Source organism: Erpetoichthys calabaricus, chromosome 18 (assembly GCF_900747795.2).
Source record: "Erpetoichthys calabaricus chromosome 18, fErpCal1.3, whole genome shotgun sequence".
NCBI lineage: Eukaryota > Metazoa > Chordata > Cladistia > Polypteriformes > Polypteridae > Erpetoichthys > Erpetoichthys calabaricus.
Genome location: NC_041411.2, coordinates 24,301,709 through 24,328,755, shown reverse-complemented (window position 1 = coordinate 24,328,755; position 27,047 = coordinate 24,301,709). Strand labels below are relative to the sequence as shown.

At 40.3% G+C, this 27,047-nt stretch overlaps 1 protein-coding gene, 1 long non-coding RNA gene and 1 pseudogene across 2 annotated transcripts; all 3 read right to left on the bottom strand.

Moving 5' to 3' along the window:
• Nucleotides 1-1,369: 1,369 nt before the first annotated feature.
• Nucleotides 1,370-4,992, bottom strand: xbp1 (X-box binding protein 1). Its single transcript, XM_028824331.2, is given in 6 exon segments — nucleotides 1,370-2,289; nucleotides 2,694-2,792; nucleotides 2,795-2,854; nucleotides 3,684-3,803; nucleotides 3,889-3,985; nucleotides 4,690-4,992. Coding segments are annotated over 6 exon segments (1,182 nt in total). The 5' UTR covers nucleotides 4,917-4,992; the 3' UTR covers nucleotides 1,370-1,710.
• Nucleotides 4,993-11,359: 6,367 nt separating this feature from the next.
• LOC127526317 (uncharacterized) lies at nucleotides 11,360-11,851 on the bottom strand. The gene is made up of 2 exons (XR_007933941.1): nucleotides 11,759-11,851; nucleotides 11,360-11,562 (listed from the first exon to the last, which is right to left on the bottom strand). It is a non-coding gene; the product is annotated as an uncharacterized LOC127526317 (long non-coding RNA).
• A 1,231-nt stretch (nucleotides 11,852-13,082) lies between these two features.
• On the bottom strand, nucleotides 13,083-13,609 carry LOC127526273 (myoglobin-like; annotated as a pseudogene).
• Nucleotides 13,610-27,047: the final 13,438 nt, after the last annotated feature.

Below are 27,047 nucleotides of genomic sequence, written 5' to 3'. Positions count from 1 at the left end.
TAAGTTGTATGGGATTGAAACTTTAAGGAGCTCCTAACGCAGTAGGTTTCTTCAAGCATTGTTAGGTCCATAGCTCTATTCTTACAATCTAATGAAAAAACCATGGAAGAAGGAAGCAAGTTTGCATAAAATCATAATGCTTCAGGGCTAAATATCACGTTATCTACTCTAGGATGACACCCCCACCACATTTAGTTCTGTATAGAAGAATTTTTTTACTTAAGATAAACAGTACTTAAAAGCATTGGGATTGACACGGTGGGATAATGGGCCAGTAAATTAGCATTCTATTTCATTTTTCCTTGTGCTTTTGCATTCCAAGGCTCATTGCTGCTAGGACAACAACCATCACTCCACAATGTTTAGTAAAATGTGGCATAGAATTGCACCCCCCCCCCCACTATGTATCAACTTCATGAGTTTTGAGGAAAGCCCAAATATTTTTTTTGTTCATATATCCAGTCAGACTGCTTCCTTCACACCCCCCATGCTTGATACATCAGGTCAAAGCAGCAAATGAACAAGCTTACCCAAAAGCTGGAAATAAAACTGGGTCTTAAGCAAACATTTCCCAGAAGTTCATTTTGCATATCTTGGTGCTTCTAAAAGCTAAGTAAATAACAATTAGCCAGGACTAAAAATGCCCATCCATGTTTAAAATTTTAGTCCCACTTTTGGCTCTAAAAACTGAAATCAAAGCAGAGAAAAATAGCTCTTACATGCATATGAAAATGGACATTAGACACCAAGTTCAAATAGAACTGGGTAATGCTGGAAGACTGTTATGCAAACATAGCCCCAAGTGGGCATTTCTAGGTGTTCATTGAAATCAACTGCCAAAACAGTCTTGCCTCAACTATCTGGAAGTGCGGATAGTATTTGCACCCCTTGAACCATTTTTACTTTAGTAGTGGGGCAATACTTTTACCAAAGGCAACTTACAGATTCAGATACAGCTGTGGTCTTCCACACATTATGAATGGGCTTAGTTTGCAGTTTAATGTATTAAAGTGAATTACAATGTTAGGTTGTAGGCAATGGGAAACCAGATCTTCTCTGTATTTCACCGTTTGCATTTGAACAAGTGGGGGGTTTATCTGTTGGGTGAAAGATTGTGCAGATTCTGCCTTGTAAGAGGATAAGTTTTGGGGAAAGAAAAAAAAAAAAAAACAAGTCAAAAAGTGGTGATAAAGAAATAAGGTAAACTGTTTACTGAGCAAGGATCGTTTACCCACAACCAAAAATCAGATGGGCTTAACTATGTTTAAAGTGTACCCTTATCCTAAGCCAAATAGGTGGCCAGAAAATGTGGGTGGTGTCCATTTAAATCATACTGTAGAGGTTAGAACATGTTTCACACAGATGCAGATAGCAGTAATTGCACATTTTTAATTGCTCAAAGTAACAAAAATTACATGAAGAAAGCAACCTTTGAAGATGGTATTTATGCATGAAACACTATTTACATTGGGGGGGGACACTTGCATAAACTGAGACAAACAACACTGAACAGTTAAGACTAAAAATTAATAAATAGCTTTTTCTGACAAGATATTAGAAAAATACATCTGCTACCCTATAACCCTTTATAGCACAAGATGGTAACTGAATTCAGTTAATTAAGGAATTAATAAAGCCATTAGGTGGGGCACCACTCCCTTTTCAGACTGACATTTACATATTGCATATAATACTTTTCTCTAAATAGGCCTAAACACTGATTAATTGGGGAAAAAGTTCATTGGCAAATGAATCATCCCAAGAGTGGTCTGAACACAAGGAAGGAGAAGTATCACTGAAGGGTGAAGGGGATCTCTCAATTCCAGAGTCACTGGCAGAATCCATTAAAAAACTAAAATAAGACTCTGCAGCATTGCATGACACCTGTGTTGCCAAAGTCAAGAAATCATCTACCCTTAGAGTTTGGACTTCCTCCTCATCCAAAGGCTCCTCCTTCACACAGACAGACTCACTCTCCTCCTTCTCCTCCTCTTCCGTGTCCTTAACTGCAAAGGTTGCTTCTTCAGGCTTCAGTACTTTGGCAGGTTCCTGACCCAGTTTCAAAGATGCATCTTCAGCCAGGGGCTTTGTGTATATGTGGTCAAAATGGATCAGTTCATTAGAGGCTTCCAGCTTAACTGGTGTGGACCCCAGAGACGCAGAGGTGGGGGTAGGTACTGAATCTGTTTCTCCATTTTGAGGTTCTGTGACCTCAAGAATGTCAGGAGTTGCATCCTTGAGTAATATTGTTGGGTCAAGGATGTCCAGAATACCAAATAGGAGATCAGACTGAAATGAAAACAAACACATATTTACTGTGACAGAAAGGGTATGTACTCTGATTGGACCAAACAATGTCAGAAAAAAACAATCCCCTGCTTGTCAGCTAAACTGAAAATCTGCCTAACTAGCATATTATATAAGTACAGTAATTGCATAGTAACCTTGATTAGCACAAAAACCAGACAATTCTCAAATTCCACCACCGAGGACCATACTACACACACAACATACAATACCTTATTTGTGCCCAAGCCAAACTCTGGAATGCTTTTTTGCATACCATAACCTCCACTACACCACTTTCAATCTAATAAAGTCGGCCTAATTGCACTATAAAATACTACAACCCAGTTACATCCACAGCTTGCCCAAATCCTTACTTATACAACACATTAACCAAGAACACTCACCTCAGAGTCTGAAGAGCAAGAGCTGTCAGTATCCATATGGAACTGCTCAGTTTTGAAGACGTCTGGGCCTGTACCTTCTGCAGAGGCACACATAGTCTGAGTGCTGCGGACTCAGAAGACCCGGTCATCAGACTGATCACTTCTCCATGGCACTGCTCCACCTGTAGGATAAGAATATTCAATGGTCTGGATAGCATTTTGGTAATTCTGGATGGACAAATTTTATTTTCTCAGTTTTTGACAGCATATTCTCAGCTGACACTCTACAGCTCCAGCACCTCACCTTACAAAACAAGGCAACCAGAAAGGACAGACAAAATGGGATTTGCAGAGTAATATGGAATAAGAACTGCCAGGTGGTCTGAATTAAATAGTTGCATTACCATCACACACTTCCATTTGGCAACTAACATTTGTTTCATCTCTTAACACCCCAAGGGATTTTAAAATTTGTCTATTCACTAGCTACATGTTTAAATGTTTTCTGTGCTTTAGCAAAATACCCTATATAAAACAGCCCACACTTAATTTTGCTACTGTCTTTAAATATTAGGTCCCTGTTAATTATAGGCCTTGGTCCGTTTTACAAACGTCCATGTATCATCCATACTTTTACCCCAATCAGGACTAAAGCTTGTCCAGGCAGCATTATAGTTGCTGTAAATTCATGGTGCACACCAAACTGAGAAAGGCTAGAGGGCTTAAAATTCAACTATGTGTAGAATCTGGTTAACATAACAGACGTTACTACCTCCATCCGAAAACCCATCACTGCTTTTCCCAGTACCCGGGGAAGGCAAACTCAACATAGCTCATTCAATCAATACCAAGTGAAAGCTGCACTGATCGAAACAGTTAAAACTGTTAAAAAGGAAAATACATACTGCCCGGAAGGACAGTGATATCCATCTCACCCCCATCTGATTCCCAGACTATCTAAAAAACAGCTTTCACAGACATTAGGACATGCTGCAAAACAATGGAAATTACCTTTTTCTCTTCAACTCCCAATGTGTCCAACCCCAGCCTTTGTCTCAGTTCCTCATTCTCTGTCAGGAGACCATGTGTTTTTTCTCGTAGCAGCCTGTTTTCGATTTGAAGTTTCTGGTTCTGTATAACAAATAATTGAGGTTACTGATGTGTGGTCAAAGCAAAAATGCAATCAAGAATCTGATGACAAGGAGACTAACTGTACCTCCATTTCCAGCTCTAACACCTGCTGTTCCAATTCACCCATTTTTGCTTTCTTTCGATCTCTTGCAGTCTGTGCTGCTACCCTGTTTTTCAGTTTCCTAATTAAAAAAACATCCACAGAAATAGTTGAGACAGGCAATTTTAACAGGCTTTCAAGATTTACAGAGTTGATATCACACAAATTTGCCCGGTTTCCCCAATATATCAAAGTTGGACCCCACTGCCACACCATTACCAGTGGTAGCAGTAGTCCGGTGCAGTTAAGATCAATTAAATAAATGGAAGCTGTCTAAAATGTCTTAGGGTCTGCTTTTACTTTGTCCTCTACATTTACCATATCCGAAGATCTGGTACTAGTTGCCTCGTGAGACACATTAGCACAAAAAAGTTTGATATGAAGGAGTTACTGAACTATAGGTCACATTCCACTAGGGTAGGGAATTCTATGCTTGTTACACTTAATATTGGCAACCTAACCTATTAAAATTGTTACTTTAAAATTTCTTCTTTTCTGGGAAAAACAAGCAGCTATCATTCGTGCATTTAGACCAATACAACGTCACTTTAGATCCTATTAATGGAAGAAGCTAGCACAGCACAACGCCTGCCTCCTGTCCCACCCCTCCCGGCCATCTTGCCACGCAGGCAACAGCATATCCAATGTCCATCCGTGACGTTTTTCTTCGGCGATGGGTGTATGTCACCAGCCCGGTGTCAACACGCTACGGTCGCTCTTTCATTTCGCGACACAAGCACATAACCCACAATTTCACCTGGCACAGCCCCGTTGCGACTCTCCTACCTCCGCAACGCCTTCTCCTCGGGACTCAGGTGTGTAAGACGCTGCCGCTTCCGCACCGGCTGCCCGGATCCATTGGTGTCTGAATCCGAGGCCGCCTGAGGGGTGGCCGGTAACATAACGGATACAGAACGGGTAAAGCTGCCCTGCTGTGACGGCGTTACAGTCTGTTTTCCTGAGATGAGAAGAACTTTGTGGGCGCCGGCTGCGCCAGAAGATATAACAACCATACTGCTTTCCTCTTCGGCGATTCCTCACACAGTCTGAAGCAAGATTAGCAGTCCGAAATTTCTAAGGTCGTGTATCGCGGTGATTGGCTAGTGGATGGGCTGACGTCAGAGAGAGTAGTACCTATATTGGTCGAGCCGCTGATGTAATTTGCATGGGATGTGTCGTCAGTCGACAGGCTTTGAACTGGTTTCTTTTCAATCTCCGCAACGTCACGGAGAGTGTTCTTATTGTTCCGTGAAATTTAGGTTTTTTTTTTGTTTCCGTGGAACCACGTGAAAAAGCATATGAAAAAGAAACATAAATTATAAAACACGATGAATGATACTCCTTATTTGATCCAGTGATTTTCTAACTTGTTTAGCAAGTTCAAGTGTCGCGGGGAGAAGGTGCCTATCCAGGCGTCATTGTTTTCGAAATGGTACAATCCCTGAATAGGACGACAGTCCATCGCTGGGCGTACTCTCACACATACCAGTTTATTCTGCTAAGTTTAATTATTACAATAATTATAATGCTAATTAGAGAAGGAGTGCAGCTTGTAAAAAAATTACTAGCCTTGTTTTAGACGTTGCCTTTAATGGGTAGACCTATTCGCGGACACCGTACCTAACAAATGACTTTATTGTGTGGAACTGCTTATATACACAAAGCTGGGGTTAATCCAAATAACATCTGATGCAAGCAAGAAGCAACTTTGAATGAAAAAAACAGCATGACATACTGGCTCATTAATTTTATGAATCTGTTTATTCCAGTATAGGTTTGCACGAGTCTATCCAAGTGGCATGTTTTGAAAAGCATTTACCAAGTACTTTAATTAGCTTATTATTTTTTTTATATTGCAGCTTATACAGTAAGTGTCATTCATGCCGATTTTTATGTAGTAAATTAAATTATATGTATTTAACATGTTCTGTGTGGGATAACACAGCTGCAAAACAGGCTTTTTGATTTTCTCTTCTATTCTGTATGAAATCTTTATGTTCTACCACAATTTCTCCCACAGTTCAAAAAGATGTAGCTATGTTTAGCCTTAGATAAGTGAGAATGAGTTTTTGTGTCAAGTCGTTCCTGACTTGAAATAACAGTGTAGCACTGGACTATAATTCATAAAGTACTAGTTCAGTCTACAACAATGAGTGGTCCTAAGCAAGTCTTACATATAAACTGCAGCTCTGTATTTGAGATGGTGTTCTCCATAAAAGGGTACTGTATTAAATAAAGGTTGTTTTTATCTTATGCTGCCAGGTTAAGCTCCAATTTCCCACAACCCTGTCCTGGACAAAACTAATTTATAAAATGGATGGAAGTCCCATGCATTGCATATCCAATGAATATCCATTGCTTAAGATGTCAGTAGTGGGGATGGTAAAGAAGACAGACTTATTTTTCATTGGCAAATGAACAAGCTTGTTTATCCTATTCTCCCAGTTTGTTCAGAATAACTTCAAGTTGATATATCAAGGTCCCCAAAGTCCTACTTGCTTCACTTTTATTTACTTGTGCCCAGCTTAGATGATGGCACAGTGCTGTCTTGTGGATCTAGCATCCCAGTTTCAAATCCCACACCTAGGTGTTATCTATGTAAAGTTTGCCTGTTCTCCCCATATCTGCATGGACTTTAATCCCGCATACACACACACACACATATATATGTGTGTGTGTGTAAGTGGCAACTTCAAATTGGATTTCTCTGTCTGTTCAAAGTGGGCTCTGCAATGTTCTGGTGCCCCATCCAGTGTTGTTTCCTACGATGTGTCCAATGTTGTCATCGTACTATCTGAAGCACCCTGACTGGGATCAAGTGGGTTTGAGAGGTTGTTACAATACTTAGACAGTATCCCTTTTAATTTGATTCCAACCCCCACCACCTAGTTGGTAACCCTCACTCTGTGTGGCAGGAGTCACCTTCAGGATGTGCAAAGCCACTGAATACCAGCAGCTGGCCAGGTTGACATTTAGATAGCACAGCAGATCTGCCCACAAGGCAAATATTGACATGTCTGGCAATGGCAGGAATCAGGATTCTGTGAACCCCTCAGAATCATTTTCACACCCATAGGACAGTGTTTGTTAAAGTGTTTGTGACGTATGCAGGTGTCCGCTTCCGCCCCTTACACACACACACACACAGACACACCCACAAGCTGCTGAGCCTGCAATTTGATACCTTTTTTATATGTCACTGAATTAACACCTGCTGGTCTTGTTTTATATCCTAAGGTGCACTTTCAATTGGTCAGGCAATTTGCATTATACAGTACATCTATCCCCTTTCATATGGAGCATCATAATATGATACATTTACAAGTATGCATGAATACAACAGATCACTTGTGGTTTTTTTTTGGTGTCCCAGTCTATATGTCTACATGCCTTCTCCAAACAATGGCACACTGTAAGGTGCACACCTTCATTAGTCACAATGAAGAGTTTGTTCATGTGTTAGTTTTCTATCTAAACTATTTATTAAATATGTTGTGTTATGAAAATGTAAATGTAATGTTAATTTGGTGTTCTGATTCTGCACTCATGGTTTACAGCTCTGTTGGGACATTTCCTATGATAGATCACAAATGATTTAGTGTAAAACAGAATATTGCACATAGTTTTAGAGTGTCGGGTCCAGACCTCAGTTCTGAGTTCTGATCTGTGTGGAGTTTGCACATTTTCCCTGCATCTGCCACATTACAAAGATGTGCGTGTTTGGGTATTTAGCACACCCCAGTGTAACTTCCCATGCCCTGCAATGGACTGACATGATTGATGCCAATACCTTACATTCTTGAATGTATGTGTGAATAAAAAAAACAATGGAAGGATTTACAATGAAAGAACTTACTAAATGCATTGTAAATGTAGTGATTCTCTTTCTAAATTATTTTCACTATAGGCCTTAAGAAAATTTTTGCTTGTGATTAATGAATTTTAACTCCTTCAGGATTGATCATATTTTTGATTGGACTGATTTTCATCTTTTAGTTATAGAAATGTGTGTTTGATGGCTGCATTATAACTCTTCTATAGTAATGCATTTACCTAACATTTAATTAAAAACTGAAGGACATAATGACAAAAATAGAATAAAGTGTTTCTGCAGGAAGACTCCAAACCCCACACTTATTCCAAGATGGAATGCAAAGCATGCTGGGTTATATGTTTCCCTTATGAGACAGTTGGGTGGAGCGAAGCAGACAGGAATTTTGCCCAGCAGTCTTTAATCAGGAGAAATAGAACAGAACACCCCCAATAACCTTTGGTCTTCAGACCCTTTGTTATTGCTGAGAGGTGAGGCCAGTGATAACGATTAAGCAATTGCTTCAGCTGGTGTAAAGAGACACAGAAAAATACTAAATCTCTGTATATAAAATGCTAATGTCTGTCTGCCTATCACACGATTACCCACAAACTAGTGGGGATAAATTTTTTTATCTTCGTCTTTATTGAAAGCTGAATAAGCTGATATTTTCTGGAAATTCCAAAAAATAGGTACTGGCAAACTGGTGGGCTGAAAACGGTTTTGTAAATGAAGCACAGTCCTTGCATTCCCATCCAGTGATAATCCCTCAGGACAAGGTACATTCATGTTCATAACTCATAATCAAGTGAAAGTTCTTCTATTTGTAAACAACTGGTGCAGAGTTTACTGTTGTTTATATCTAGCTTTTTGTAACATTTAATTTTAGGACTGTAAGTCAGAGTGTTTCACTAGTAAAGAAATAAGAGGATGTTAACGTGATCATTCATCCTTCCACTCTTTTTAATGTAGATTTATCCATTAGTGTCCATTAGGCTACCTTTTTATGGCACCTTTCATATTCAGCGTGAGTCTTTTATGAAATATATTTTATGTAGCACCATTTGTTGTGAGAAATCTCACAAAGTGCAAAGCAAGGCTATGCTTGTGCATTGTAGTGTCTGGCAAAAGAAGCATGAGAGTGGTATCCAGTTATCCTATCCTGAACCTGCTTAGTCCAAAGGAGGGTAATCTTGGCAACAATGGGTTCAAGTTTAGCAAGCCAGTGTGTAACAGTAAAAGCATGCTGAATTTGTATTACTCTCCTCTTAATCTAACCTGCACATTTTGGGATGAAAGAAACTCACTGGAATTTGAAAAGCAAAAGGTACAATGACCAGAAAGTGGTGCAGAAGGAACCACCCTAGAGATGTGTGACACCAGTGCTATTATGATGCCCCATAATTAGATCAATCATTAGCTAAAGGGATCAATTTTTATGTAGTGCCATTAAAATAATGACCAACTCAAGATGTTTTAAGAGTAAATAAGGATCCAACTGAAGTTATAAATGTATTTATTATTATGGCACACCATGCAAGGCTGCTTCAGGCAGCTTGCTGTAGTTCCTTGCACTCCCAACTGAATAAATAAGAACAGGAAATGGTTCAATACATTGTTGTTTATCATCCATCCATTCATACATTTTAATAGCCTGCTTATCCAGGGCAAGGTCATGGGGAAGCTGGAGCCTAACCCAGCAAGCAGCAGGTCCAAGGCAGGAACAATCCCTGGACAGGGTGCTAGTCCATCCTAGGGTGAATACACCATAATGATAATTATTAGGGGGCAAACATTAATGTTTTTTTTCTGTCTGTATGCATTAATTTCATCTAGGACTTTTAAGCTGTGCCCTTGAGACTTAACCCATTGCTGTGTCCCAGTTGTCATTCCTTCCCACATGCTTATTTTATTTATCTTTTTTAACAGAGGTATTGCGACCATAATTTGACTTAGCAGCATCAGGCATTAGGTAGGAACAAGCCAAGTACAGGGTACCAGTCCACTGCAAAGTGCGGGGTTGGGGGAGGAGGGCAGGAGAACTCGTACATTTGAGTCACCAGATAGATAGATAGATAGATAGATAGATAGATAGATAGATAGATAGATAGATAGATAGATAGATAGATAGATAGATAGATACTTTATTAATCCCAAGGGGAAATTCACACCAGTCAACCTTTTAGGAATGTGAGAGGAAAAGCAGTCATTGATGAAAACCCACGCGGACATGGTGAAAACTTTCAAACTTCATACAGTTCCCAAACTGAGATTCAGGTGGCCGAAGATGTGAGGCAGCAACATTCCCCTCCATCTTTTTTCTATATTTATTCTAATCAAATAATTAAAAGAATGTTGGTGGTTAAGAGCTGTACTCTAGCCTAATATCAATGCAGTATCTACGTCAGTTTTGTTATGAAAATGGTGTCAAATTTCTGCTTGGTTTTACTCCAGCCTATGTGTTAGTTTGTAAGAAATATACGTCAGCAAACCATGGTAGGGCTAAGTGGCAGCGAGCGGTCACTGTGACATTAATGCATACATAATGCAATTAAACAGAAGGAGATGAAGGAAGAACTTAAGTCTCACAAAATCATTCATCTAATTCACCCCACACTCCACATTCATTACACATTATACCTGCTTGTTATTCAGATTACCAGACTAATGCTCCTTCTGCTTGAATGCACTGTTCCTGGGCCTGTTCGGTTTTGCATTGATGATTAGGAACTTATTTACATTTCTGCCCCCAGCTTGTCTACTGTCATTGTGCAAAAAAGTGCTGACTATAGGCTTCTAATCAGATAAGGCCTAGTCAAGCCTTTGGTGTGTGAATGGGATCCCAAAGTGCAATGTTGAAACAGACATACTTCCAGAAGATAGTGCCTGGGCCAGAATTTCAGTCGGTTTCTAGAGCAGCATTAGTGATAGTTGTCTCAAAATATTAACAGTAATTGCTAACAGCACAAGACACTATAGAAAATATAAATTGATGGTGACACTATTCACTATGAAAGGTGGTATATAAAATAACTTAAGTAAAACTTTGCTCGCCAAACCCCGTTTTTGTTTTTCCGGATACACAATTTTTAGGTTTTTTTTTTCTTTGAATTGTTGCTATTTCATTAGTTTCACTTTTATTTCTGAACTTCTGTAAAAACAATATTTGGAATCTTTCGAGTCCCAGTGTGCTGAATCTTTTTAATGAGGTCCGTGAGACATGTGTTTAATGACTTTGTACCATAATTCAGGATAGGTTTCTCTGTTTGGAATTTCAGCACAGACAAGGCGATCGACGTCATCAGCAGTTAATAATTTTTTTTGCAAAGTAACCAATACATGCATGTGAGGTAAACTCAGTTTTTGAAATTCTCTTGACTTAAAACTTCAAAGCCTTACAATATTTACATACTTCTGACATATCACCTATGTCCATAAATTAGATCTCTATTCGCCTTTTCATTATTTCTCCGAGTAATAATTTCTCTCTGTTTGCACTAATGTGATGTTTACTTTCTTTGTTTTGACACTGTCGTTTTTTTCTGCTTTCATATTCTGTATCTTGCTCTGCATGTGTTTCGCACCTACGTTTTTTTGAGGCTTTTGAATTCCAGTTTTCATTATCTCTGACCTGCTCTGCATGTGTCTGGCCCTCTTGTTTCTTAACCTCTTTATGACGTTTTACTTTGTTTTCTACTCTGTCTTTTATTTCTGGCCTCGCTTTATCCTGCTTTTGTTTCAATGACACCTGGTCCGTGGTGATTATTTTCCCTTTTTCGAGTAATAATTTCCATTTGTTTGCGCTACTGCGATCTTTACTTTTTTTTTTATACTTTCTAATTTTCCTACTTTCATATTCTTTAACTTTCTCCACATGTGTATCGCGCCAACGTTTTTTTTTTTTTTTTGATCGAAATCCATTGCTTTCATAATCTCTAACCTGCTCTGCATGTGTATAGCACCAACGTCTAGATTGGACATGCTTTATTTCAGTTCCACTTGTTCCGGGCTGATAATTACTTTCCTTAATTTCTGAATTTGCACATAGATTATTCTTTTTCTTTTTTGTCTCTCCAATGCTTTTGAGTCTCTTTTCTCCATGCTGCTTTCTTCTTCGCTTAGTCGTCAACGTTTCATCTATAATGTATTGTACTTGTATTATGTGTTAAATTTACTTTTTAGTGTTAAAGTAACTCTTCGAAGTATGTGTGGAAAGAGTGTTTTCATAAATATTGCCTGAAGTGTCAATTGAGCACAGGTGATTTGCTGGGCACTGGACATAGGTGACACCTTGTTTTTCACCCCCTCCTTGCCCTCTAAGAAAAAACGATTACAAAGGTTTCATACCTGCATGAAAAGCTGTGATCCATCACCTGTGACGACCTGGGCCATCTTCATTCATTCAGGTTCAGATGATCACTGCCTGTATTTTTGTGGGCCCTCAATGGGTATGTACTTCTTGATTTATTTATTTGTTTTTTGTATTGAATTTGTGTCATCTGTTCCCAGGAGACATGCAAGTACTTGTATGTATGTGCACTTGAGAATACATTTGAACTTGCTTTTGAGGTAAATTGATTTTCTTCACCCAGTTACTCCAATATAGGTGGCCTAGGGGCACAAGACAGGAACAAGCTCTAGACAGGGCATGCTGAGAGTCAATTTAACTTAATGGCACATCTTTGGGATCTTGGCTCACCACAGCCTAGTAAGGGAGCATGTAGGTTAAATAAAAGAATGAATGTAAATATGAATAAGCAGGCAGTCAAACATGGTGCGAGTGTTCAGCTTCTAAACTTTATTCAGTTTGTAACAGTAGTCAGTCTAGGGAGCTTTCTTTCTCATTTGCAACTTTCTTGCAAGCTGCAGCCTTCAACTATAAAAACATCTCATAAGCTTCAGAGTAGCATTATGACATGCCATGCTATCATATTTGGACCATGCCTTCACAATACTGTCTCACATCCCTTTTTTACCACTGGCACAATTTCATGGCAGCTGGCAGAAAAAAGAACACACCCTGCATTTCATAAGCGATTATTACAAAATAATGAACAGTCACATAGTCAAATGGCAAAGAATGGGCAAAACTGGAAGTTGTTGTATAGCATATGTTAAGGTGTTGTGTGTACATAAAGTTAGTGATTTAAATAATAGCTTCTTTTAAATAAAGGCCTATTTATATTTCATCCCAAGTATTAATTTCCTCATGCCTTACAGCAGAAAAATGCTTGTTCAGAGGCACATAGTGAGCAAGCTTGTGGTGTAGTGCCTTGGCCACTACACTACACTGCTGACAGACAGATGGATAAATAGATGGATAGACTTGGAAGGCACTATATAATGGGTAATTGGTAGAAATAAATACTTAGGAAAGACACTGAATAAGATAAATAGGTAAATGCCAAAAGTTAGATAGGTACAGTAGACTGATAGATGGGTAGACATGAAAACAATTTTGATCAAATCCCAGCTCATCACAGTAAGCTCCCAAATCAGTTTTTCAGAACACTCTTCAAGGCTGTTTGAGCATCATTACCAAAGCCTTCAATCTTTTCTGCTGCCACTGTGACAATGACATTACTGATGATCTCAAAGTTGACCTGAGGGATCTTTTGTTGCTTGGCATGACTTGCTGTCAGACCCTTCACAATTTCCGTATGTGCCCCTTTCTCTTGCACAATTTCAGTCAGCTTTCAAAGCACAATTTCCCCATGGGCCTGGAGATCAGGATTGTTCTTCAGCTGCTCTTTGGAAAGGCCAGGAAACTTAGGGAATAGCTTCTGAATATCTGAATTGATCTTAAACAAGCGCTGGAGAACAATCTCCCCATGGCATTTGGGATTAGCCTCCATAGGAGCCCAGGAACTCAAAATCCTCAACACAAGCACACATTGTGGAGAAACAAAGCAATAAATGAATTTGCTCTGTACTTGTTATATTACTATTGTACTATTGTACTGTATTAAGGATTACTTGTGTTCTGTTCTATGCATTGTATTGGATTTACATCCTTTTTTTGACAGCCACTGCATGCATAACCTACCTTTAAAAGGGTCTCTCTCTGAATTACCTTTTCCAAGGTTTCTTCCATTTTGTTCCCAACAAGGATTTTTTTTGAGAGTTTTTCTTGTCTTCTTAGACAATCAAGGCTAGGGGGCTATCAAAACACAGGGCCTGTTAAAGCCCATTGTGGAACTCCATGTGTGATTTATGGCTATACAAAAATAAATTGTAATTGTACATGAAAGGCACTCTGTACTACAAGAGGATATAAAAAGACACCTGGGGTGGGTTGGCACCCTGCCCGGGATTGGTTCCTGCCTTGTGCCCTGTGTTGGCTGGGATTGCTCCAGCAGACCCCCCGTGACCCTGTGTTTGGATTCAGTGGGTTGGAAAATGGATGGATGGATGGATAAAAAGACACCAAATAAAATATAATTATTAGATATTCTCAGATGACACCTGTATCCAAGGCAATTTGCAACATTGGTATTCATTACTGTTGCTCTCATACATTATTATAACCGGAGCGCAGGCTGTTTAAGTGACTTGCTCAGAAGCACACAGTGGGCAAAATTGTAATTTAGGGTCTACTTAGCCACTGCTCCTCACTGATAGACAATGAAGGCACATTTGAAAGGCACTGTACAAGATGGACAGACTCTCAACATGTCCCTAACTTGTAGACCACCAACCCCTGGCTCTCCCATTTTCTAAAAGGATCAGCTCTCTTTTACGCTTCTCCGGAAGAATGTAGTGATCTTCCGAGGGCAGGGTGGCGAGTAGAAAGCCAGTAGGATTACGAAACTTGTTTCAGTTTGGGCGTTGTGGCCATCCCTCCGTAGAAAATGCCGGGTAAAGGCAGAGTTACATCTGCGACAGGTTTGGGTGGGGGTGGAACTCATCAGAATGCAAAGCAGAACATGATTCGTTCAGTAGTTGTTTCAAATTCAAAGGGCACTCCTTAATGATCTATTCCTTGAGTGTTTATGTGGTTTCCGCTGGCACCACATAGAGAATCTTTGTGGCAAGTGGTGGTTTCACTTCATATCGAAGGATAACTAAGCCCACTGCCTTGGGTGATGGGGTGCGAGCGTTTAGGGTTATTAAATATGTACTGGCAGATCTACCGATAATGGTCGTGATATTAAAGTCTGCCTCGGGTATCCCAAGGCGGTATAACTGGACTGAAGACCGGCGAGACTAGCACGTCTACTCTCGGCGTCCTGACGGATCCACACCGGCAGCCCTGCTCGTCTGTTTTGTACACTGCGTTTTAATTGGCATCAAGCCACTGCTGGCAGACTCTTCGCCGGCTCATCCAGTAATATGTCAAGTTACGCAACTTCATTCCGGGAAGGTTTTTTTCTTTCAGATAACAGCGTTGCGTTTTAACAAGTTTCTTTTTGTATTTCTAAAAATATTTTTGATGATACCTACCATAAAGACCGAAATACCATAAAGGAACTAAAGTGGTAGTGGAGTTAGAAATAAAAAGCATATTGTTTTAAATACTTTGGATTAAGCCTGTATGTGAATACGTCGTCCTGAATTATGCAATGTGGGAGGCGCAGACGCAGAAGGTCTGCCGAGTTTACGGAAACTGGTGTTAGGATTTGATCTCCAGCAGTTCACAGAGTGTTCTCGTAACAACTGCAAAAGGCGCGACTGTGCACACAAATTCACCGCCTTCTCCTTCTCCTATAGCCTTATGGGGCAGAGCTCCGGTTTTCCTGCCACATCCCAAAGACGAGTCTAAATTTGCCCTACGTCGTCCAGAACTGCTTCCCAGATCCCTAAGTGGACTTAGTTTGTTTGGTAATGGATGTAATGAAGGATTGTTCTAAAAGCGATCGATAAATCCATTCATTTTCTATTCCATTTATTTAAGGTGGAAGGAGGGAACCAACCCTGGACGAATGAATAAATACTTCGATGATATAGTGTCCGTCAAGGAAGATGTTTATATTTTATAGCATCCGTTATATAACATCAGACTTTAGCTATTATATATGCATAGAATTTCCCAAGCGAGCTCCGCTAAATAGAAAATGAACGCATCGTGAATTGAGCAGAATTCCCCAAAACAAAACTTTGCGATCATATAGGTTTTAATCGATATGATGTTAATCGTGACATTTTGAAAAACACACGACCCAAACATAAAGAATAATGCCTGTTTTTTAGTAAAAGTGTGAAGTGCGCTTTATTAGTATCAACTTTACTCTATGACGAAAAAAAGTCACTTTATTTAAAAGGAAATTTATAAAAAAAAAATAATTAAATCAAGAAAACGTAACGATTTATGCATGGGGGCACGATAAAACCAAGACGAAACGAAGATGACATTAAATCGGAAAAGTCTACTAATAACATACATTTTCTGAGTCTGTTTATTCGTTAAAGGATGGTGAGGTGAAAGAATATAACTCGGCAGAATGACATACAAAGCAGGAGCAACCCCGGTGTCTGCCCGCCAGTTTATCACTCAAATCTGGATTCGTGAGTTCAGCGTTCGCTTGTAACTGGGGGTAAAAAAGTAGGCAGGGATATCACGTGAGAACACTGAGTCAAGAATCGCTCCATGTCCCTAGAGAGCTGCAAAGCAGGGGGTTCCATAGCTACTACACCGTTTAGATCACAGATGTCACCTCGTGTACATAACCTGTCTTCACTCCTGTCGTTAATAAATGTATTTTTGGCAGTTTCCTTTTTGGGATTGAGTTTGAGGTATAAGGTTCTATTAAAGACGAACACTAACGATCCAGCTACGGACATCTTCAGCAGTCTGATTTAACCTCATCAGGGGCCTCATGTATAAACGGTGCGAACGCACAGAAATGTTGCGTACGAACGTTTCCACGCTCAAATCGCGATGTATAAAACCTAAACTTGGCGTAAAGCCACGCACATTTCCACGGTACCTCATACCCTGGCGTACGCAATTTCTCTGTTGGTTTTGCAGACTGGCGGCACCCAGCGTCAAAGCAGTGCTACTGTTCCTGTGTGGTCACCCTTTCTTTCTTAGATTCACATTCCTGGCGCGGCTTTATAAATACACTGAAACTAACTGCATATTGTTTATTAGTGTAATGCATCTCATTGTAATTAACCTGCAGCAATATAATGGTCCAGGGAATAGCCATAGTATTCCAAATACCATAACTGCTTTAGCATTGTTACTCTCACTGCATCTTCTTCTTCTTTCAGCTGCTCCTGTTAAGGGTTGCCACAGCAGATCATCTTTTTCCATATTACTCTCACTGCACCACTCAGAGTATTTATATCACTGTATCTGAGTGGGGAATCACAGCAGCAGCTGATTGGAAAGAGAATTATCGGTATACAGAATGAAGCAGACGCTGCCTCAGCCACGGCAAAACGCGTCAAAGCCTTTCCTGTATGGACCTCGCGGTTCAGAAACAGTTTCATCCCAAGAACTATAAACGCACTCAATCAGTCCATCAACTGCTCCTTGTAGAACTGTTTGTACTTATAAGTACAATTACCCCACTGTAATCTTGCACTACAGTTATAATATTGCACAACCTGAGCCACTTTATAAAGCGCGTATTTACATATGATGACGATATAATTTTTAAGATGAAATGCAGCAAAATATGTTGATTATATTATACAGATAAAACTTTAACTACATTTAAATAATCTGTATTGTTAATAATTAAACATGTGAGGACACGGTGCCGCAGCGCTAGCTAGTTCATGGATTGTTCCTGCATTGCGTTGTATTCTTACTGGTGCTGATGTGACACTGGAAGGATAGACGGATAGAATAATTATACATGTACTACGAAGATATTTCAATGTTCCTTAAAAATTTTGAAGAATCGGCGTTCTAAGCTTACGGATGGCTTCACGTCTATTACAGAGCTGATTGTGTGGGCGATTGGGTATTTGGAGAAAGAAAAGTAAATACAGGAATTGGAGGTTAGTATGTTTGAAAGAGACAGCACTGCTGCAATAAATTATTTCATCGAATGTCACGCATGGCGCAGCAAGCCTCTTGCATGAGACATGAACAAGCACTGCGCCACCGTGTTCCCATGTTTAATAACATGCTTTCATTCCTATCATCATGAAAATGATACCACGTATACATCTCAGTATTTTAATTATTCAGAGAGCTGTAATATCACGAATGTAATGGATTATGTGTCCTGTCGGAGAAAGAGAAAGCCCTTTTAAGAAGCAGGTAGTGATTCACACACATAGAGCACATAGGAGATCAAAATACAGAACAAAGCATTTAACGTGCTAATTTAGTTGCAATGGGATTTGAGAAACTAGTAAATAAAACGATTTTATGATGAACTTTACGATGTTCTACTTTAATGACAAAATAAACTATGTGATTAAAGTGGAAATTTCGAGACTAAAGTTGACATTTCGTGCCTTTTTCCCCACTGTGTACCTATTTTTTTTTTGTCTGTACCGTAATAAGCTTTACAATACAATACAATACAGTTTATTTTTGTATAGCCCAAAATCACACAGGAATCATACAGGACAGCTTTCATATAACACTCAGACGGTGGGCTACGACTTGCCTTTTCACGGCAACTTTGATATGTGATTTTTTTTTTTATTTCGGGCACTATGCGACTTTGTGAACTTCAGCTTTCGAGTTTCTCCGACATTCTGTCACTTGATCAACTTCCTTTTGTTGTTTATCCCACTGTTTAAACCAACAAATAGTAAGTTTTTCCTTTGCCTCCACTTGGTATTCGCTGAAATTCTTATATTTTCCCCCATTCTTTTCCAATTGTCTTTTCACAGAAGGATGAGCTTAAGGGTTATTTATATTGATTTGCATATTCAAAGAGGCGTAATTCTGGGAGGAGTTGGGGCGGGACAGAAGGCGCGTGCACGTGCGTTACTTTTCACACTGATCGGGATTTATGTAGCGGAAGAAAGTGAAAGTTTGCCTACGTACAGATTCCTGCATCTGGATTTTTCCATGCGTACGCACATTCCCGCTTTTGTGCTTACACCATGTTATAATGTGAGTTCAACGCATGGCGTTATACATGAGGCCCCAGATCTTGATTCAATTTCAGATGTATTGCCATGTTTTACAGTGAAATTCTTACTCGTTCCTCTGATTAACCTGCGGCGCGATCTATTCTCTTTTTTTAAAGCAGTTTGTATTAATTCTCACTATGTACTGTATATATAACACATTATATAAAATGCAATATAATTTATGATTGCTCCACTATGTGTATCTCATATTAAAATAAGTTAATTTGTTTTTGAAAAGCTTTGGGATAGACTTATCAAGAAATAAGCCATATTGAACAGCAGGGACATGCGATCAGGAGAGGTAGGTGAGGCTATCATCATGAAAAGTAAAAAAACTAATAATGTTAAATTAAAATAAATGTGACCACTGATCTGTGCAATAAATTTGTTTTCTGTATGATTCCAATAATTTTGATCATGTCTATAGTCAAAATCGCTGAATTGGTGCATTTCAATTTCAAATACAGGGGAGAAACGTGAACGACAAGCCTCACCTCACCTCGGACTGCGCTCTTCCTCACATACTGGGTTGATACATGCAATTGGCATGTGCCTGTTGCTGTCTCTCTGTATGTCGCCAATATAATGTTTGCAGACATGTTTATTATACACCCTGACTTTCCACATTATGGCTAATATCTTTAATGAATGTGTGTGACATATTTAGTCTTGCTGATCTTACATAAAGCCACAGTGAAAAGCCCATTCTCGTGAAAATTCACAAGGCGAGGCAGACAGTACCGTGCCTCACCGAAGGGGGCGGATATGAGTCAAACAGGTGCATGTTGCTGCTGTTCTTCAAACGGTTAAAATTGAAATACATTTTTTTTGTACACCACTCAATACTTTCATTTGTATTGAATGAGTATGAATTGTGGAACTGCAACTGCAAATTTTGAACACATGCTTAAATATAGGGACGCCCTTAACACTGCTTGCTCCAACTATTATTCCTTTGTCATAAATGGTGCTAAGACTAGGCCTAGAACTCTTTTTAGAACTGTTAATAAACTCCTCCAACCCCCTCCTCTAGCATGCCCCAATACAGCTGCCTTGTTTGTTTTATTTTGCTAAGCATTATATGTGTTTATTATGTGTTATGAATGCTTTATAGTATGTAGAAATCCTTGGTGGACGGTTAAATAGGTAATTAAAGGTGTCTTAAGTTTTTGGGAAAATAGAAGAGGGACTTAAGATGTGATGAGAACGCTTTATTCCCTTTCCAAATGAAAATATTAAAATTCCGCTACCTAGGACTTCACTGTCAGACATGTTTTCAGTATAAGTTTAAGTCTTAATTAACTCCTTAAATTTTTTTTTGTGAAGATTGGCAAAATCCACCTTTGAAAACTCCACGGCCACGTGCTTTTTTTCCTAAACCACCCCTCGCCCCAGATTTTCTCCAGCCGGTCCACTTTGAACATTCCAGGTTACAGCATCTCGTTTCCCCTTATGTTGGTGTTACCGGTGTACCCAGAAGGAGGTGTTTCATCTTGCAGGACACTCTGGATATCATCAAGAGGAGTCGCAATGCACGGCTTGATAGCAACTCCGGTCTGTATCAGGAACTGAGAAGGACGGCTGCGAGAGCTCTGAGGGCAGATAAGGAGGCGTTTTTTGTTTGGGAAATCTGTGAGCAAGTGATATACCATCTATGGTCTAGTGACCCACGGCCCGCTTACAGAGGAATCGAAGCATTACTCACATTTGAAATTGTTCCTTGGAAAGTCGCAGTCAGTGAGGCTGATGGAATGCTCCTTACGGATGACACTGCAGTTGTGACTCGCTGGGCTGGCTACTTTGAGCAGCTATTTAAAACTGATCCTCAGGCTAGGATGTTGGATATCTATGGGTCCATAGATATCTTGGAGTCAATGGAGGCTCTGATCGGGGCTCTCAAGAGACTGAACTACGAGTCTGAATGTCTGGGCTTGCAAGTGTCATGGATAAAAACCAAGATCCAGGCCTTTAATGATCTCTTGGGCACAGCCATCAGCAGTGTGTCTGTCGGCGGAGAGAGTGTTGACCTTGTCGAGAGGTTTACTTATTCGGTAGTGATGTTCATGTCTCTGGTGACTCTTCATATGAAGTTATTAGACGGGGGTCGTGAGGTTGCTGGAAAGGTGTGTGGCGCTTCCAATATCTATGCAAAAGGACGAAGGTCCAAGTCTTTATAGTCCTGGTGCTTCCTGTTTTTCTATATGGTTGCAGGACATGGATACTATCCAGTGACTTTATAAGAAGACTGGACTCCTTTGGTTCTGTGTCTCTTCAGAGAATTCTTGTGTACTGCTGGTTTGTCTTTGTGTCGAATGAACGGTTGCTCATGGAGTCCCAAACAAGGCGCATTACCTGCATTGTGAGGGAGTGTCAGTTATGGTACTATGGCCATCTGGCGCGATTCCCCGAGGGTGATTCAGCTTATTAGGATTTTCATTGTTGAGGACCCAAGTGACTGGACCAGACCAAGGGAATGCCCATGTAACACCTGTCTGCGGCAGATAGAGGGTCATTTCCGGAGGGTTGGACTGGACCACGTGTCTGTCTGGGGGTTGCCAACCGGGATCCCAAGCTGTTTCATCGTGTGGTGTGTGCGGCAACGTGTTGTACCAGTATATGCTCCCCAACTGACCTGACCTGATAAAATAGATAGATAGATAGATAGATAGATAGATAGATAGATAGATAGATAGATAGATAGATAGATAGATAGATAGATAGATAGATAGATAGATAGATAGATAGATAGATAGATAGATAGATACTTTATTAATCTCAAGAGGAAATTCACATACTCCAGCAGCAGCATACTGATAAAAAACAATATTAAATTAAAGAGTGATAACAATGCTGGTATAACAGACAATAACTTTGTATAATGTTAACGTTTACCCCCCGGGTAGAATTGAAGAGTTGCATAGTGTGGGGGAGGAACGATCTCCTCAGTCTGTCAGTGGAGCAGGACATTGACAGCAGTCTGTCACTGAAACTGCTCCTCTGTCTGGAGATGATACTGTTTAGTGGATGCAGTGGATTCTCCATGATTGACAGGAGTCTGCTCAGCGCCCGTCTCTCTGCCACGGATGTCAAACTGTCCAGCTCCGTGCCTACAATAGAGCCTGCCTTCCTCACCATTTGTCCAGGTGTGAGGCGTCCCTCTTCTTTATGCTGCCTCCCCAGCACACCAACGTGTAGAAGAGGGCCAAGGATATAATAATGACATAATATAATAATGATGCCAAGAAATAACCAAGGATAGATGGGGAGAAAGCAAAAGAAACTGAAGAAAAGTCTTCAAACACAGAGAAAATAAAAACTGATATTGTTGTCATCCTCAAGCATGCAGTGTGGCATAGTGATTAAGGCTTTGGACTTCCAGCCCAGAAGTAGTGAGTTCAAATTCAATGACATTCACTCTTTGACCACAAGTAAGTCAATTAACATGTCTGTGCTCCAATTGGAAAAACAAAGGAAATTAAACCAATTGTTGTTGTAAGTCACCTTGGACCAAGGCATTAGCCAAGTAATAAATAAAAATGTTTTTTGACTTTCGCATCATTATATTATATTACAACAGAAAAGAGTTTTTACAAACACAATAGGGCTGTGTGGTGTACCAGTACTGAAAAAGAACTGAAAAAACCCAAATTTTTAAATGGTACTCTACTAGCATTTTGAGATTTTGCTCTTTTCAGTTTAAATCACCACCTCTTCTTTGATTTCTGCCTTCATGAGGTGTTTGATTGTATTAAAAGTATCACATTGAGTGAACTGCCACATTTAAGTCAAATTCGCTCATGGCTGTCTCCACATGTATAGATTATACGAGTGGCTAGCTCTGATTCAGTTTTAAGAGATAGGGTGGCCCAATGCCACATGACTTTGTGGCTATATTAGTGGATCACCGTTCTGAATTGAAAAAATCCAATTTTTTTCTTCAAACAATTTGTTTTAACTGTATAAACATAAATGTTAGTTTGAAGAAGCTGTGTGTCATTTATCCCATACAATTTGCATGAGCACAATGTTAGCAATCTTGTGTTAAGTTTTACACATTTGATGTAAAAGCCTGACGATTTAGTTAAATTAGGGAGACAGTTAACACTTTTGTCTGTAAAGTGCCTTTTACACATTCAGTTTTAGTCACAATTTATGAGGATGAGTATTACATAAATATGAAGCATACTATTGGGAAAGTTACTTTGACGCTGTAATGGTATGCAAGTGTGATGGGGGAAATCTGCCAACACTGTTTTGACATTTATATATACAAGGAACTAAATTATCAAGCCACACAGCAGTTTCCTCATTCTTCGTGTGTGGGGACATTTTATTATAACTGACTTCTGAGGGCACTGGACTTTCCCCAAGTTCATCTTGGCAAAAAGGCATAGAATGGCTACAGTCCATCCATCCATCCTCTTCCGCTTATCCGAGGTCGGGTCGCGGGGGCAGCAGCTTGAGCAGAGATGCCCAGACTTCCCTCTCCCCGGCCACTTCTTCTAGCTCTTCCGGGGGAATCCCAAGGTGTTCCCAGGCCAGCCAAGAGACATAGTCCCTCCAGCGTGTCCTGGGTATTCCCCGGGGCTTCCTCCTGGTTAGACGTGCCCGGAACACCTCACCAGGGAGGCGTCCAGGAGGCATCCTGATCAGATGCCCGAGCCACCTCATCTAACTCCTCTCGATGCGGAGGAGCAGCGGCTCTACTCTGAGCCCCTCCCTGATGACTGAGCTTCTCACCCTATCTTTAAGGGAAAGCCCAGACACCCTGCGGAGGAAACTCATTTCAGCCGCTTGCATTCGCGATCTTGTTTTTTCGGTCACTACCCATAGTTCATGACCATAGGTGAGGGTACGAACGTAGATCAACTGATAATTTGAGAGCTTTGCCTTATGGCTCAGCTCCTTTTACATCATGACAGACCGATGCAGAGCCCGCATTACTGCGGATGCCGCACCAATCCTCCTATCGATCTCACACTCCATTCTTCCCTCACTCGTGAACAAGATCCCGAGATACTTGAACTCCTCCACTTGGGGCAGGATCTTGCTATCAACCCTGAGAGGGCACTCCACCCTTTTCCGACTGAGGACCATGGTCTCGGATTTGGAGGTGCTGATTCCCATCCCAGCCGCTTCACACTCGGCTGCGAACCGATCCAGAGAGAGATGAAGATCACGGCCTGATGAAGCAAACAGGACAACATCATCTGCAAAAAGCAGTGACCCAATTCTGAGTCCACCAAACCGGACCCCCTCAACGCCCTGGCTGCGCCTAGAAATTCTGTCCATAAAAGTTATGAACAGGATCGGTGACAAAGGGCAGCCCTGGCGGAGTCCAACTCTCACTGGAAACGGGTTTGACTTACTGCCGGCAATGTGGACCAAACTCTGACACCAATCGTACAGGGACAAACAGCCCTTATCAGGGGGTCCGGTACTCCATACTCTCGGAGTACCCCCTACAGGATTCCCTGAGGGACACAGTCGAATGCCTTTTCCAAGTCCACAAAACACAAGTAGACTGGTTGGGCAAACTCCCATGCACCCTCCAGGACCCTGCTAAGGGTGTAGAGCTGGTCCACTGTTCCACGATCAGGATGAAAACCACACTGTTCCTCCTGAATCCGAGGTTCGAGTATCTGATGGACTCTCCTCTCCAGGACCCCTGAATAGACTTTTCCAGGGAGGCTGAGGAGTGTGATCCCTCTGTAGTTGGAACACACCCTCCGATCCCTTTTCTTAAAGAGGGGGACCACCACCCCGGTCTGCCAATCCAATGGCTACAGTCTTCAGTCATTTTTGACCGCTTTTTGACATGTCAGTGGATTTGCTGATGGACACTGCACCTTTTCTTGGCATTTGACATCATTAACAGGCAGTAAAATTATCTGGGACAGTTTGCAGAATGGAAACATCATTTAGCACAATGAGAAGTGTGAAAACTTGGCCAAGGCACAAATATGTTACATGCACAAGGAATATGAACTGTGAATTATGGGTTCACACTGAACTAAGATTCACAAGTTTAAGAATGAACCAACATTTGTGGTTCACAGAAATTTTTGCCCTTCTGCAAAACATCCTGCAGACACCCATGCCCATGATAAATAATAAATAAATGTCCTGCTCCTTGTGTTGGCTATGATAGAATCAGATTAGATTAAGCCAGCTTGTGAAAGTTAAATGTGTAACCAAATAGGTAAAAAATGTTCATACACCCATTTTCTAACCTACATTTCCAGCTTGTGCTACTAGAGATAGATATGGTAGGTACTGTATACTGTAGTGTATTTGAAATGTATGATAGATAACTTGATAAGAAGGGCACTATAAGATAGATAGATTTGGAAGGATCTGTATTGCCCACCTTTGTGACCTATGCCATACCAAATCCGAGAAACTCTGTGCTGCTGATGGAATGTTGCACCTCACATAAAGGAGCCATTCTGTCACGGTTCAGCATACCTCCAGCCAGGTTGTGTTTTTTTCCCCTGAAAGGCACTTCCTAAAAATTGACAGATTCGTTTTCTGAAATGTTTTGTAATAGTATTCATTGTGGAGGGTACTATATATTATATTTTTATTGGTTTAGAATGAAGCTTCTTATGGGGTCCATAGTTTTTGAATACAAGAAGTGATATGCTATGCCACCCCAGTACAGGGCAATGGCTCCTCAATGGATGTAAAGGTTCATAGAAGGTTTGGAGCAACCTGTAGATAGTATTCAGGAATGTATCCCACATGCGGTTGAAGTGAACAGCAGGCGCCTGGCCTGTCCTGTTGGAAAATAGCACCAGATGAGCCTACCACAAAAGATTATATGGTGAGTGATTGAATCTCCATGCTCTGTCTTTGTGTTGTCATGCTACCTGCAACAAGCTATAGCCGCAAACAGCCACCATATGTAGCCACTGTTTGGGTCTCATCACAAAAGATAACCTGGTGACACTCCATGACATTCAAGGCTGTGCACATTTTGACAGTAGCTTAAACACCATCTCTAATGGTCAGTGTAATGGATGCCATTAATGCAGGTCCATGTCTTTGAGTTCATGTGTGGTGATCCACAGGATGGCCTATCATTTAATCACATGATGTGGTGCTGTTTCAGTGGAACTCCAAGATCCTTCCAGACAGAACTGAGAGCATCCTATAACTGTTGCTGCCATCATTCAATCCTTTGTGATGAGCTCCCTCTATTGGCAGTCATGAGCATAAGTACAGGCAAACAATGACTGGAATGCCTTGCCAGTTTGAAGTTTATTGCCAAATTAAACTAAACCATTTTTGGCAAGATGCTTTTGTAAATATGTGTATGAGCAACTTTGTGATATGATTATCCTTAAAGGTATTATATAAAACTATATGGACTGGTTTTGCTAGAGCTGACTATTAAAAGCACTATATAAATGGAGGTTGTGTGAGGTATGGTTCAAAGCTCTCTTTTGATTCAATCATTATTAAAGGGCTATAATGACAGGCTAGGTTAATTTGTGGTTCTAAATTAACCTAGCATGAGGCCAGGTCAATATGGTAAAGTCATGGATTCCCTTGTGAAAGTCATAATGCATATAAAAATTGACAGGTGGGTTTTATGTTCACTGTCTTTTCAAAAGGCAGCAATGTTTGTAATAAATAAGTGGTCTTGTATCCATCTGGGTCACCATTAAACATGCTATATTAATTAAAACTAATAGGAGGGATTTTGTGGTGAAAAAAATAACAGGAAGAAAGAGGAACTTCTAAACCTGTTAGATGTGAACAATGAAAGGCACTTTATAAATTAGATTCAGTGATTCATTTTAGAGTAAAACAGGCTACAATATTAAAGAGAATCCAAGTTGTATTGTGTACCTCAAAAAAGCACATACACTTTAGCTTTGGTATTTAAAATTGGAGGAGTTGTTGACTGTTCCCAGGTGACTAAACTGGCTGTAAGAAAGATATTGATGTTGATTATAAATTGGAGCATCAATTGATGGTATTGTAATAAAGAGAACAGACATTCTCCTACATCCAATATTTAAGGGGATCACCAATTTCAGATGCAATCAAAATAAGATGATAAGAATAGATGAATCACATTTGAGACAGTTTCATTAAGCTTGGGCTGGCACCACAGAGATCCTGTCTCTTGGATTTGAGTCTCCCTGTTCATACATGTTATCTCGTTTATTGGTGACTCTAAATTTGCCCTTTGTGTCTTTGTGTGAGAGTGGCCAAAATGGCATGGGTATCCGTCCAGGGCTACTTCCTTACTTATACCATCTGGTATCATGCTTGA